This window comes from Garra rufa, chromosome 6 (assembly GCF_049309525.1).
Source record: "Garra rufa chromosome 6, GarRuf1.0, whole genome shotgun sequence".
Lineage (NCBI taxonomy): Eukaryota > Metazoa > Chordata > Actinopteri > Cypriniformes > Cyprinidae > Garra > Garra rufa.
The window spans coordinates 23,850,253-23,862,836 of NC_133366.1; the positions used below are offsets into that span (position 1 = coordinate 23,850,253).

General features: G+C 34.3%; 1 protein-coding gene across 1 annotated transcript; it reads right to left on the bottom strand.

The window, feature by feature from the left end:
* Positions 1 to 533: 533 nt before the first annotated feature.
* On the bottom strand, positions 534 to 11,629 carry nsun3 (NOP2/Sun RNA methyltransferase 3). Its single transcript, XM_073842722.1, has 6 exons — positions 11,472 to 11,629; positions 11,129 to 11,238; positions 10,073 to 10,419; positions 8,794 to 8,948; positions 4,312 to 4,433; positions 534 to 1,661 (listed from the first exon to the last, which is right to left on the bottom strand). The coding sequence occupies exons 1-6, from the start codon at positions 11,589 to 11,591 to the stop codon at positions 1,388 to 1,390; spliced, it is 1,128 nt and encodes a 375-aa protein (XP_073698823.1). The 5' UTR covers positions 11,592 to 11,629; the 3' UTR covers positions 534 to 1,387.
* Positions 11,630 to 12,584: the final 955 nt, after the last annotated feature.

The window sequence follows — 12,584 nt, forward strand, 5'->3', positions numbered from 1 at the left end:
GTGCTTCTATACAGCACTTACAGAATGTTCTTTAAACATATACACCTTGTCTAAAAGGTGTGTGCAATCTTATTTTAATATATCATATTAAATGGTAAACATTCGAAGTGTGCTCTTACATGATTCAGGAAAACTAGACACAATTTGTCATTGACCACAAAGGCTGACAACAGCAAAACTCCTCAAGCAGTTCAGCTGAGATGTTTAAAAACACTTATGCAAAAGAGAAGAGACCCGAGCCCACACATTCATTACTCAAACCTTGTTCGAGTGTTGCGTTCTGAGATTTCAAAACAGCTTTCACTTCCGAGAGATCACATTAAGTAGTGCTTCAGCTGGAGGGTCGCCCAGAGATAACCATTCCGGCCTAACCTGGTCTGTGTTCGGCTTTGTCGAGGCACGTAAATTCAAAGTCCACAACTTCTTCATCAGCAAATCAACATATTAGAACCATTTCTAAAGGATCATGTGACACTGAAGACTAAATAATGGCTGCTGAAAATGTTGCTTTGTATCACAGGAATAAATCGCATTTTAATCTATATTCAAATTAAATAATGTGTTTTAGAACAGCTGTTTTCTCAGTTTTTTGTTTTGTTTTGTTTTTCTTTTAATAAATGTCCATTTCCACTACAGAATTAAATAATAATAAAAAAAGGTTAAAAAAGCCTTTTTTATTGGAATTCTGACTTATTTGAAGTTTTTAGCAATGCATCTGGAGAAAAAAAAATCTGAATAGTTGGATATAAACTCAAAATTCTGACAGACTTTCTCAAATTCTCAATTTTTGTTTATTGTGACTTTTTCTCCTGATTTTACATCTCACAGTTCTGTCTTTTTGTGTCCACCACAAAATAAAAAAGCCAATTGTGACTTTTTCTCTTGCAATTGTGTGTGTATATTTCACAATTCACCTTTTTCTCACAATTTTGAGTTTAAATCTCACAAATCTGAGATAATGTGTAATTTTCTCAAAACTGCAAAAAAAAAAAAGGTCATAGTTGTGAAATATAAACTCAGAAAATCAAAAAAGTCAGAATTGTAGTATAAAAAAAAAAATCGCAGTGACTTTTTAATTTATTTATTTATTTAAACTACAGTAGTCAACATTTGAAGTAAATCAAAACCTTTTATCAAAGTTGTCCTAAAAACAAAACAATACGCGTTTTTGGGGTACTTTGATTAACTTTTTTTAATCCACTTCAAATGTTGACTACTATATCTTCCAACATTCATTCATTTATTTATTCACTGCTTTTTGAAATTGGAAAGTTTAATGAAGAGGGTAAGAATAGGCAGTTTTAACTCAAACCTGCTTCAATCATGTGAGCACTCCAGCTTTGATGTATTTAAAGTACTACTGCTGCTCCATGCCGCAATGTTTTTTTCATTTTTCATATATTCTTCGCAATCGAGAAACATACATAGGTCCCCAAGTTTTACCTTTTTGCGGTATCACTAAATGTCCCACTGAAGAATTAAAGTGGGCAAAGCAGAAATGATTGGACAGAGAGTCAATTAAGTGTTGCTCCAGTTCCAGAAGCTCCACCCCTTTATAAGATGCAAGCACCGCCTCCACAACTGATTGGTTCTCGGCTTGTGACATGGTGCATGTGGAGTAGACAACCACTCCTCCAGGACGCACTGCTGCTAGGGCCGAACTAACAAACAAACAAAAAATAAACACAAACAGCCATATTAAATTTTTTCTATCTTTTTATTTATTATAAAAAAAAAACACCATGCTGCGTTTACTGCGTTAGACTGAGACTTGTCAAAGCACTTTTTATTGCTCTTCTTCTGTCCTCATTTGTAAGACTCTTTGCTAAAACATCTGCTAAATGTAATGTAATATAAAATGTGACGTTTAAATAGACAATCAAATGGGCTCTTTCTAAACCCACGTTAGAAAAAGGAGAGGTGTAATTGTTAAGTAAAACGATTAAATATGTATACTTGTTAAATGAAATGTAGCTGACATTAAATATAAATACTACATGAAAAACTGAACTGTAAATGAATGTTAGAAAAGTTGCTTTGGAAACAAACTGAATAAAAAAATAGGTTTATGTTCTTTTAAAACAACTAAAAATAAATTTTAAAAAGCTGAATATTAATTTAAAAAAGACAAAATTCAAATGGAACATGTAATTAATACTATAATAATAATAATAATATATACATAATATTGAAATAAAACTGTGAAAAAGGGCCTGAAACTTTTTTTTAAACAACTACGCAGGTGCTTAACTTTCATGTCAACCCCAGGAGTTTAGACTAATTATTTAAGCCATTTATTTCTGTCTATATTTATGAGTAAACAATTTTTGTTCTGTTACAATATTGTTATTTTCTAGCAATAAACGTTAAAAACAAATCTAATCTAAATACTAAATATAGAATTAGAATTTTTGTATAGAACTTACAATATTAATATGAATGAAGTATTTACAAAATAAACAAAACAAAATTAATTTCAAAAAAAAAATTAAGAAAAAAAAAAATAAAAAAAAATAATATATATATATATATATATATATATATATATATATATATATATTTTTTATAACATTAAAGGTTGCATGTGTTACAATTAAAAAAGAATAATAATAATTAAAATAAGAATATCATAAATGTTTGGTAAAAGGCAGAAACTATGGAAGCCATTAAATAATAAAATAAAAAGAGGTAACTGCGAGTTTTTAATCTCACAATTCTGACTTCTATTCTCAAAATTGCCTAATACAAACTCGCAATTCTGCCTTTTTTTTAAAAAACTTTCCCAGAGGATTTAAGATGATCAGATCAAAACTGTTATTTCTTAAAAACTCCAGTTTCACAGACAATACTTAAGCCTAAAGTCCCAGACTAAAATTAAATCTGAACTGTTTCAACTGAAACAAAGTTGCACTGGCTGATCTTAAAATGCATCAGTGCTTTTGTTTTGTCTTAATATGGAGACCAGTAATGTATCCCTTAAAGGCACATTTATAAAAATGACTTAAATGTCTTCAGCTATGAACTAATCCTGGCTTAGTCTAAGCCCTGTCTGTGAAACCAGGCCCTAAAGTCAGAATTGCAAGATATAAAATTTCAAAATGTTTATATTTCACAATTCAGACTTTTTTCTGAGAAAAAATTGTGAGATATAAACTCCTTTTTTTTTATTCAGTGGTGAAAAACGTAATTGTTTTTGGTCATTAAACTTAGTTCATAAAGAGTTCATGTCAAAATTATGCCTTGATCACTGCAAGAAATGCTTTTCTTAGATTTTTTGTCAAGTGCATTTTTGCTTGAAACAAGCAAAATAATCTGCCAATGGGGTAAGCAATTTTTTTTTTTATTTCAAACAGAAAACAAGTTTTTTTTTCTTACCCCATTGGCAGATTATTTTGCTTGTTTCATGCAAAAACGCACTTGATTTTGACTTGTCAAAAGACTAATTTTTATTTGTCTATAAAACCCTTCTTGATTTAAGAATTTTTAGATATTTTGGCTGGAAACAAGACAAAAAATCTAAGTAAGAAAAGCATTTTTTGCAGTGTTTGTTGCGCAATTTAAATTGTCAGAAGTCAGAATTGCAAGATATAAAATTTCAAAATGCAAGTTTATATTTTGCAATTCTGACTTTTTTTCTTAGAATTGTGTGATATAAACTCGCAAATGTGAGTTATAAAGTCCAATTCTTGGGGGATGAGAATTTTAACAATTCACAATTGTGTTATAAAGTCACAATTGCAACTTTATTCTCAGAATTGCAAGGTTATATCTTGCATTTCTGAGTTTATAACACACATTTGCAAGTTTATATTCTTCCAAAAAGTTTTTAATCACTCAATTCTGAGAAAAAAAATTCAGAATTGTGAGATAAAAAAGCCACAACTACCTTTTTTTTAATTCAGTGGTGAAAACGCAATTGTTTGGGGTCATTAAACTTAGTTCATAAAGAGTTCATGTCAAAATTATGCCTTCATCACTGCAAAAAATGCTTTTCTTAGATTTAAAAACGCATGTGATTTTGACTTGTCAAAAGACTCATTTCTACTCGTCTATAAAACCCTTCTTGATTTAAGAATTTTTAGATATTTTGGCTGGAAACAAGACAAAAAATCTAAGTAAGAAAAGCATTTTTTGCAGTGTTGCGCAATTTAAATTGTTACAGTTGCATACTGATGAGAAAATCAAGATCTCAAACCAAGAATGAAAAGCTAAATGGAAAAGAATGGAAAAACTAAATAACAGCGTTGTTTTGCACCGTCTACTTGCCCACGAGTGTGTATGTGTGGGGGAGTTTCCATGATAGATATTTACCAGAGAAGTTCCTTCTGTAAGAGCGGTAGTTGAGTTCTCTCCTTCAGCCACATTTCCCCTTGGTGGGTATCAGGGGTATAAAGCCAACTCCGGTCATTAGAGCACGGGGCATCTACAAGCACCTGACACAGAGGGATGGAGCAACGCACACAGACAAACACACATCAGAGAACAGGTTTTAACTCTGCAGGGAGGAAAAAAACAGTGTAAGAGACTGAAGGGGAATATTTCATGTTCACCTGGGGGACGGTGAGCATAACACAAAGAGCAAAGCAGAAGGACAGCAGGGACCTGCCGGTATGGGCCTCATTAGCTCTTTAAAAGAACCAACACACTCACACCGTCCTCTGTGAAACCGGCTCAACAAATGAGAGAGCAGCTGAAGTAGTGAGAGAGAGAGAGAGAGAGTGGAAACACCACACACACCTGGGGCCAATAATCACAAAACGCACCTGAGCTAGAATCTTCTACAGTTAAACAAACAACTAACGCAAGAACTAAGAATCTCCCTGAAAGATTCAAATGAGCAATAGACAGGACTGAATAAAAACACCAGCTATTCGTTGTGGAATGGATCTCTCTCAGGAAATCCTGCAGTCCCTTACCCACCAAACCCATCGTTCCTTGCTCAGGCTAAGCTCGTCTTTCTCGGCTTCCTTTGAGACTACTCTCTCCTCATTAGACCTGGCTGAAACTGCCTTGTCAAGCTGACAATTGAGCCCCACTGTTTTTCTCCCTGCCAGCTTTGTATTAGAGCCTCTTAATTCCCTCTCTTAGCTCTGCTGCCTGTCTGGCTAAGAGAACGCCGGGGGGCACTCTGGAGACCCACGTCACTAAAGGACATGATGCTGTAGAAAGACCCCCGTGGGTCTGACAATGTGATCTAGCGACGGCAACACGTTTAAGTGGAAGAGCCAAACCTGTTACCCTCATCTAAGTGCCAGCGCTGATAAAGTGATTGGATTATGGGCGTCTGAGACATATTCATTTGACATTTCGGGACAGGAGTTTTCATCATCAGAGCTTAAACGCGTACCTGTGTCCCCTCCATCGAGGGTCCCGGGAATCTTAAGCATCTGTCCAATGTGAATGGAGGTCAGTGAGAGTAAAACAACAACACTGTCACCTTCTGGTGGGATCGGTGTATCACAACCATGTGAATTATACAGTAAGCAACATAGACCCATTGGAAAAAAAGTCCTTTACCTTAATTTTTAAAAAATGATGCTCTAAAAAAGTATTTAGACAATCACTTTACTGCAGTTTTGAGTTGAAATGAGCATTAGTGGCAGTAAAATACCAACAACTTTTCTTCCTTTTCACCCACATTATTATTACAGGGCAGATTATCAATATATTAAAGGGAACCCTGAGTATAAAGACTTGTATGTCTTAATATAAAGTAAATGATGTTTCTTATCGAAATATGTAGTAGAAAACCCATGAAAGATTTAAATTATTTAAAAAAGCCACATCGTTTTATCGTTTGGACTATGGAGGGGGGGTGGTACCATTATTTAGATGACGTGAAATGGTTGCACTTAGTGAGCTACTGGATCTACCTTTTGCTATTTTTACCGCAACACAGTCCAGAAAATAAAATACTGATATGATGCCACATTGTGCTGTAATTTTCAGTTGAAGGGCAACAAGGGAAGCTTTTTAAGTCTTCAATGCTTTTCCGAGCAATAGGAAAAAGAAAAAAGAATGGGAGGATGCCTATGGATGAATAAAACTTTCTAAAGACCCGCATATTTGTTTCACTCCACTTCAGCTTTTAAAAGACCACAGCTACTGAAAAAGCTTACGAACAGCAGAGACAAGAAATGCTAAATGCTATTCTGGTAGGATGTAAATATGATGACGGAGTTTCCCAGTGCAGATTTCACTTGATATCCAGGGGCGTTTAGACTCCTTGTGGATTTTTTAAATAACGTAAATCTTTCACAGGTTTTCTAAAATAGAAAGACATCATTTGTTTATATTAAGCCATACAAGTCTTAATACCTGGGGTTCCCTTTGAATAAAGTTAAACTTAATAAGAGTGTAAAGATTATTGCATTGTTCCTTGTACAATACTATGTTTTGACCTCAAAACACTTTTACCATAGTTGTAAGAAAAAGTGATGAGGACGTCGAAGATCTTAATGATGTTTTTTGGCAGCATAGCAGTGACAAAGTACATGCTGTACCTTGGTTTCAACGGAGTCGGAATGAACCCAGAACATCCTTAGCTTGAACTTTTTATACCATTACAGTTTACTACCCCAAATGTAAATGAAGTTGCTCCTGCCGTAATAGCTGTGGTCTGTATGTTAATTAAGTTCTGACACCCCTTTGTCTGAGATGGTTCTCAGTGTCTCACACGCACTTCCATTCTACAATTGGTCACCTTTTGCTCAGGATGTGATTATTCCAAATGGTCTAAACTGTTGACTTTCTTCTTCTCTATAATAATTAAGCCATTTTGGGAAATGAGCATAATTAAACATATATTGTGGAGTGGAATCTGGGTCGAGGCAGACTATATTTCTTACGTAGTGTAAGATTTATAAACGAATACATTTTGAAGTCTGCATCACATTACCAGCTCCATATGTTTAGCTTTTCTGACATTGTAAACTTGCTCGATGGCTCACCTGGTACAGCATTGGAAAGGTAAACACCGCAGAGCGCTAATGAAAATCCAATGATATACAAGTCATGACAAAAAAGCTCAAAGACTTGTTGAAGCAAGATATATGTAAAACCTCCATAAAACCTCATCTTCAAAACACAAATTAAGATATTTTAGCAAGATACATGTAATTTGTATCTCCCGCTTGCTTTTTTAAAAGAGATTGTTCACTCAAAAATGAAAATTCTGTCATTAATTACTCACCCTGATGTCATTCCAAACTCGTAAGACTTTCGTTTATCTTTGCAACACAAATAAAGATATTTTTGATTAAACCTGAGAACTTTCTGACCCTGTATAGACAGCAATGCAACTAACATGTTCAAGGCTCAGAAAGGTAGTAAAGACATCATGAAAATAGTCCATGTGACATCAGTGGTTCAACCGTAATTTTATGAAGCTACGAGAATACTTTTCGTGCGTAAAGACAACAACAAAGAAAAAACGACTTTCGACGCGCAATCTCGACAGTAACACAACACATGCATTAAAGACTGACACAGAAGAGAAGAAATAGTTGAATGAAGTTATATTTATTTTCTTTGCGCAAAAAGTATTCTCGTCGCTTCATAAAATTATGGTTGAACCACTGAGGTCACATGGACTATTTTAACGATGTTTTACCGCCATTCTAGGCCTTAAATGTGTCAGTTGCATTTACTGTCTATGCAGGGTCAGAAAGCTCTCCAAATTTATCAAAAATATCTTTATTTGTGTTCCAAAGATGAACAAAAGTCTTACCGATTTAGAACATGAGGGCGAGTAATTAATGACAGAATTTTCATTTTTGGGTAAACTATCCATTTAAAAAAACAAACGGGAGATAAAAAGGACATGTATATCTTGCTAAAATATCTTAATTTGTGTTCTAAAGATAAGGTTCTATGGGTTTGGCATGACATAAAGGTGAGTATTTTCATTTTTGGGTGTACAGTTAATTTTTTAACTTTAGAAATACACACAGCAACCAACATGAAACTTTGCCAGATTTATGTTCATCCTATTCAGATAAAACTGAATGTGCTGGACATTCCACTTTGCAAGTGTCACGTGACGTGAAAGAAGCCACAAGAATGAGTTTCCAACGAGCCTGGGATGGCTCTTGGATACTTAACCTCGCTTAGCAGTGCATCCTCCCTGAGCCGTTTTCATTTAAAACCATCACGACACCTCCTGTCACACTGTGTATTCGTTTACCTTTCAGCTCAGTGGCCCAACTCTTTTCTCGCCGCCAGAAGAGGATAATACTCAGTCAGCAGTATCTGAAAACCTTAAAAGCGCCATATTCACCGCTTGATTGGCATGTTTGGCCTGGAGGGCTGCTACTGACCTGCCTAGTGTCTCGTCACCTCATGATGAGTGGGAGAAAAATGCGAACATATGCAGCTTTGCCTTCAAATGACTGAGTGTGCAGAAAACCTCTATTCCACCTTGCAGGTTTTCAGTTGCTTTGAGATGGAAAGTAAGGGCTTGCACTAAGAGTTATGCCAACAGTGATAAATGAGGGAATTTGGAGGCAGCACCACTATTGATGTCATGTGAGAGTGTCACTTTGACATTCACAAACAAGCAGTTCTTTTTTTTTCCCTGAACACTTGGATGGATGATATTCAGGGGAGGTTAATTCAGTGAATTTAGCTTATGCAGTTAACGCAATCGAACAAATGTTATGTAATGTTCTCTCCTATGAAGAAGTCATTTGATGATTCATTCTGTGTAAATAGCAGCACTTAAAACAGCCAAATGATGGCTTAAAGGTTGTAGTTTTCATTGCTCTGAAAGATGAACAGAAGTGAGTGCGGTACCTTGTCATAAGCCCCTGGTTGCATGCTCCCAATGCTCCGGCCGTCCAGATGAGTCACTGAAAGCAGATGTCCCAGCGTTGGAGGAACATATGATTCAAGAGTCTTCAATAGCCAATCATGTCTGTGCTGATCCACCTCATTACAGTGCAGGAGCCCTAGGTGTTCAATTTCATCACACAAAAAAATCTAATTGTAGGTTATGATAAAAAGTCATTTACATTTAAAGGGGTAGTTTAATGAAAAAATGATTTCCATGTACTAGGAAATGTACTGTAAGTTTTAGAAATGAACGGTCACCAACTTAAAAAAAGGGGAAGAGTTGGTAAGATTTTGGTATTGTGAAAAGTGAGGTAAGTTAAGTAAGGTATTGTGAAATAGTATTACAAGTTAAAACAACTGCTTTCTATTGTAATATGTGACCCTGGACCACAAAACCACTGAAACTGAGATTTATACATCGTTTATGTGAAAGCTATGTGACTAAATAAGCTTTCCATTGATGTAAGGTTTGTTAGGGTAGGATAATATTTGGTTGAGATACAACTATTTGAAAATCTGGAATCTGAGGGTGCAAAAAAAATCTAAATATTGAGAAAATCGCCTTTTAAGTTGATCAAATGAAGTTCTTAGAAATTAATATTACTAATCAAAAACAGTAGAAAATTTACAAAATATCTTCATAGAACATGATATGTATTAATATCCTAACAATTTTTGGCATAAAAGAAAAATCTATAATTTTGACCCATACAATGTATTCTTGGCTATTGCTACAAATACACCTGTGCTACTGAAGACTGCACTGTAAAAAACAAAAAAACACAATTTGTTGAGGAAACTTAAAATAATTTGTTACCCCGCTGCCTTAAAATTTTAAGTTCAGTCAGCTCAAATAAGTTTAGTCAACTTGAAATGTTAAGTTGAACTAAGAGACAACTTAGATATTTGAGTTGACTTAACAAAAATTTTGATTTGTTAAACTTAAAATCTGGGTAAGTCACCTGGCTGCCTTAACATTTTAAGTTGAATCAACTCAGGTATCTAAGTTGTCACTTAGTACAACTTAACATTTTAAGTTGACTAAACTTTTTTGAGTTGACTTAACTTAAAAGGATAAGGCAGCCAGGTAACAAATTATTTTAAGTTGATTCAACAAATTGTTTTTTACATTGTGGTTTTGTGGTCCAGGGTCACATATATTGTAAAATATGATTTATTCCTTTGCCACAAAGTTTAATGTCAGCAGCCAAAACTACTACTGACTCGGTTTGGAACTTACCAGGAGTTGCTGTCTGCAATATGGCCAGACTTTTCCCCCCAGGAGCTGCGCAAAGATCAAGCACATTTTCTCCTTCCTTCACATTCAAACACAGTACTGGGAGAAGCGAGGCTGCGTTTAGGAGATAGTACTGTTTTAACCAGCCGGGGTGGTGGCTTTGGGTGGGAATACGTACTGGATCTTGATGTATAAAACACTGGAGGGGGATGTGTGCTGTTTGGGACTGGGTCTGTGGAAGGAGGTTTGTGTATCCAAGCTCTGTGAGGCACTGCTTGAGGTTTGTAAGGTCACTGAAGCGATTAAGCAACACACCGTATTGCCACGAGAGTGGATTTAGAAGCACATCCCTGAAAACATCAAACATTTATGTGAGCTGTGCACACTAGTTTGGAGTTTGTTTAATATAAAGCACTTCTGTACATAGGGTAAAAAAATTACATTTACAGAAAATCTAATATTAATATAAAGCACTTCTGTACATAGGGTAAAAAAATTACATTTACAGAAAATCTAATATTTCAAAAAAAAAAAAAAAAAAAAAAGTACTGTGGTAATGTCATATTTAAAATGTAATACCATATGTGACCCTGGACCTGAAGTAATAGCCAACAATACATTGTATGGGTCAAAATTATCGATTTTTCTTTAATGCCAAAAATCATTAGGATATTAAGAAAAGATCATGTTCCAATAAGATATTTTCTACTGTAAATATATCAAAACTTAATTTTTGATTAGTAATATGCATTGCTAAGAACTCCATTTGGACAACTTTAAAGGTGATTTTTTTTTTTTTCACCCTTAGATTCCAGGTATTCAAATAGTTGTATCTCGACCAAATATTGTCCTATCCTAACAAACCATACATCAATGGAAAGTTAAATTTTCAAATGTTGTAGAAATCTCAATTTCAAAAAACCTGTATGACTGGTTTTGTGGTTCAGTCCAGGGTCATATTTTACCCTTTAGTTAGCATAAAAACATACTAAAATACAACTTAAACCATTTTTTACAGTACTTTACATAATGGAAATGTAATAATAACACATATCCCACCTTGCACCATGCCACTGCTCTCCAAGCTCTTCACTGTACTGTACATCAAAATGCTTCAGTACAGTATTACAAACCTGCTTCTGAGGTTTAGATTTACACTGTGCTGCAAGCTGTTGAGATAAATAACAATTTAAACACATTGTTATATAATTACAAATATTTTATTACATTAAAATATTTTTAAAACAATTACATATAAAAATACTAAATAAAATTAAATATACATTTTAATAAAAATAATAAATTTAAAACACATTTTATATTTTATATGTAGAAATAGTTAAATTAAATAAAAATATTGATTACAATTAAATACTTCTCAGTAGTAATATAAACCGCTCACTGTATTAGTGACTGTTCGTTGGCCATGAGACAGGGAGGGCAGAACACACTTAAAACGCTTCTGAAAGAGAAGAGGACTGCTGGAAAATCCTTTAATGCAGCATAATTTCGTCGAAAACATCGATATTGATATACCGGTATTTTTATAGTATGTTATTGTTCCGCGGTCCGTCGTCTTACTGAGTTCCTCCGGAAACGTGGTTTATGATATTTGTTCCGTTTTTCTGTGTTTACAGTCAGTTTTCGTTTATCGTTACGTATTGTAAATATGGGGTAAATAAGCAAGTTTTAATATTTGTAGCATCGTAATGTTTTTATTTAACTTTGTTTATTTCTGTCTTTTGATTTCATTGATTACATTGAATGGCCTACATATACCCTAATTTAATGCATTTTTCTAATGCATCCCTTACTTTAAGAATGACATTATTGAGACTTTACTAGGCCTCTTGAAATCCTGAGATGTTTTTGTCATCCCACTGCTAATGTTTTTATCATAGTTTTACTTTTCTGGTATACACAGAACTTTACTGTTATTAAGTCTATTGTAGTGTAGTAGTATAAATGCTTTAAGATAATATTTAACGTTTTCTAGTTTATTCATTATTTGTAGTATGCCAGCTACCCAGTAATTAAAAAAAAAACAAAAAACAAATAATAATTCAATTAGTTGTGGTGCAGTAACACATTTAAGACCTTAAAGTATTTAGTACTAAAGTATTTAAACTGCATTTTGGAAGTTTAAACTCGGGAGCACCATAGAAGTCCATTATATGGAGACAAATCCTAAAATGTTTTCCTCAAAAAACATAATTTCTTTATGACTGAAGAAAGAAAGACATGAACACCTTGGATGACAAGGGGGTGAGTACATTATCTGTAAATTTTTGTTCTGAAAGTGAACTACTCCTTTAAGACTGGTTCTGTGGTCCAGGGTCACATATAGTAGATAGAATACAAAAGCAATGGACCCGACTGCTGTGGACTGTAGGCCAATGATATACCTATGTTCAATGATAAAGAAATCAGTGGCACAGCAAGTCAGCTCCTGGCCCATATGCAAAAACATTTGTTAGAGATGTGGGCTCCTCCAAAGCTTCTTATTGTTGTCTTT

Coding starts and splice junctions, on each gene's coding strand:
- nsun3 (XM_073842722.1), bottom strand. CDS start 11,591: ATGTTTTCGACGAAATTATGCTGCATTAAAGGATTTTCCAGCAGTCCT. Junction 10,420..11,128: donor GAGCAGTGGCATGGTGCAAG/GTGGGATATGTG, acceptor TGATGTTTTCAG/GGATGTGCTTCTAAATCCAC. Junction 4,434..8,793: donor AACCAGGGGCTTATGACAAG/GTACCGCACTCA, acceptor CCTCTGTGTCAG/GTGCTTGTAGATGCCCCGTG.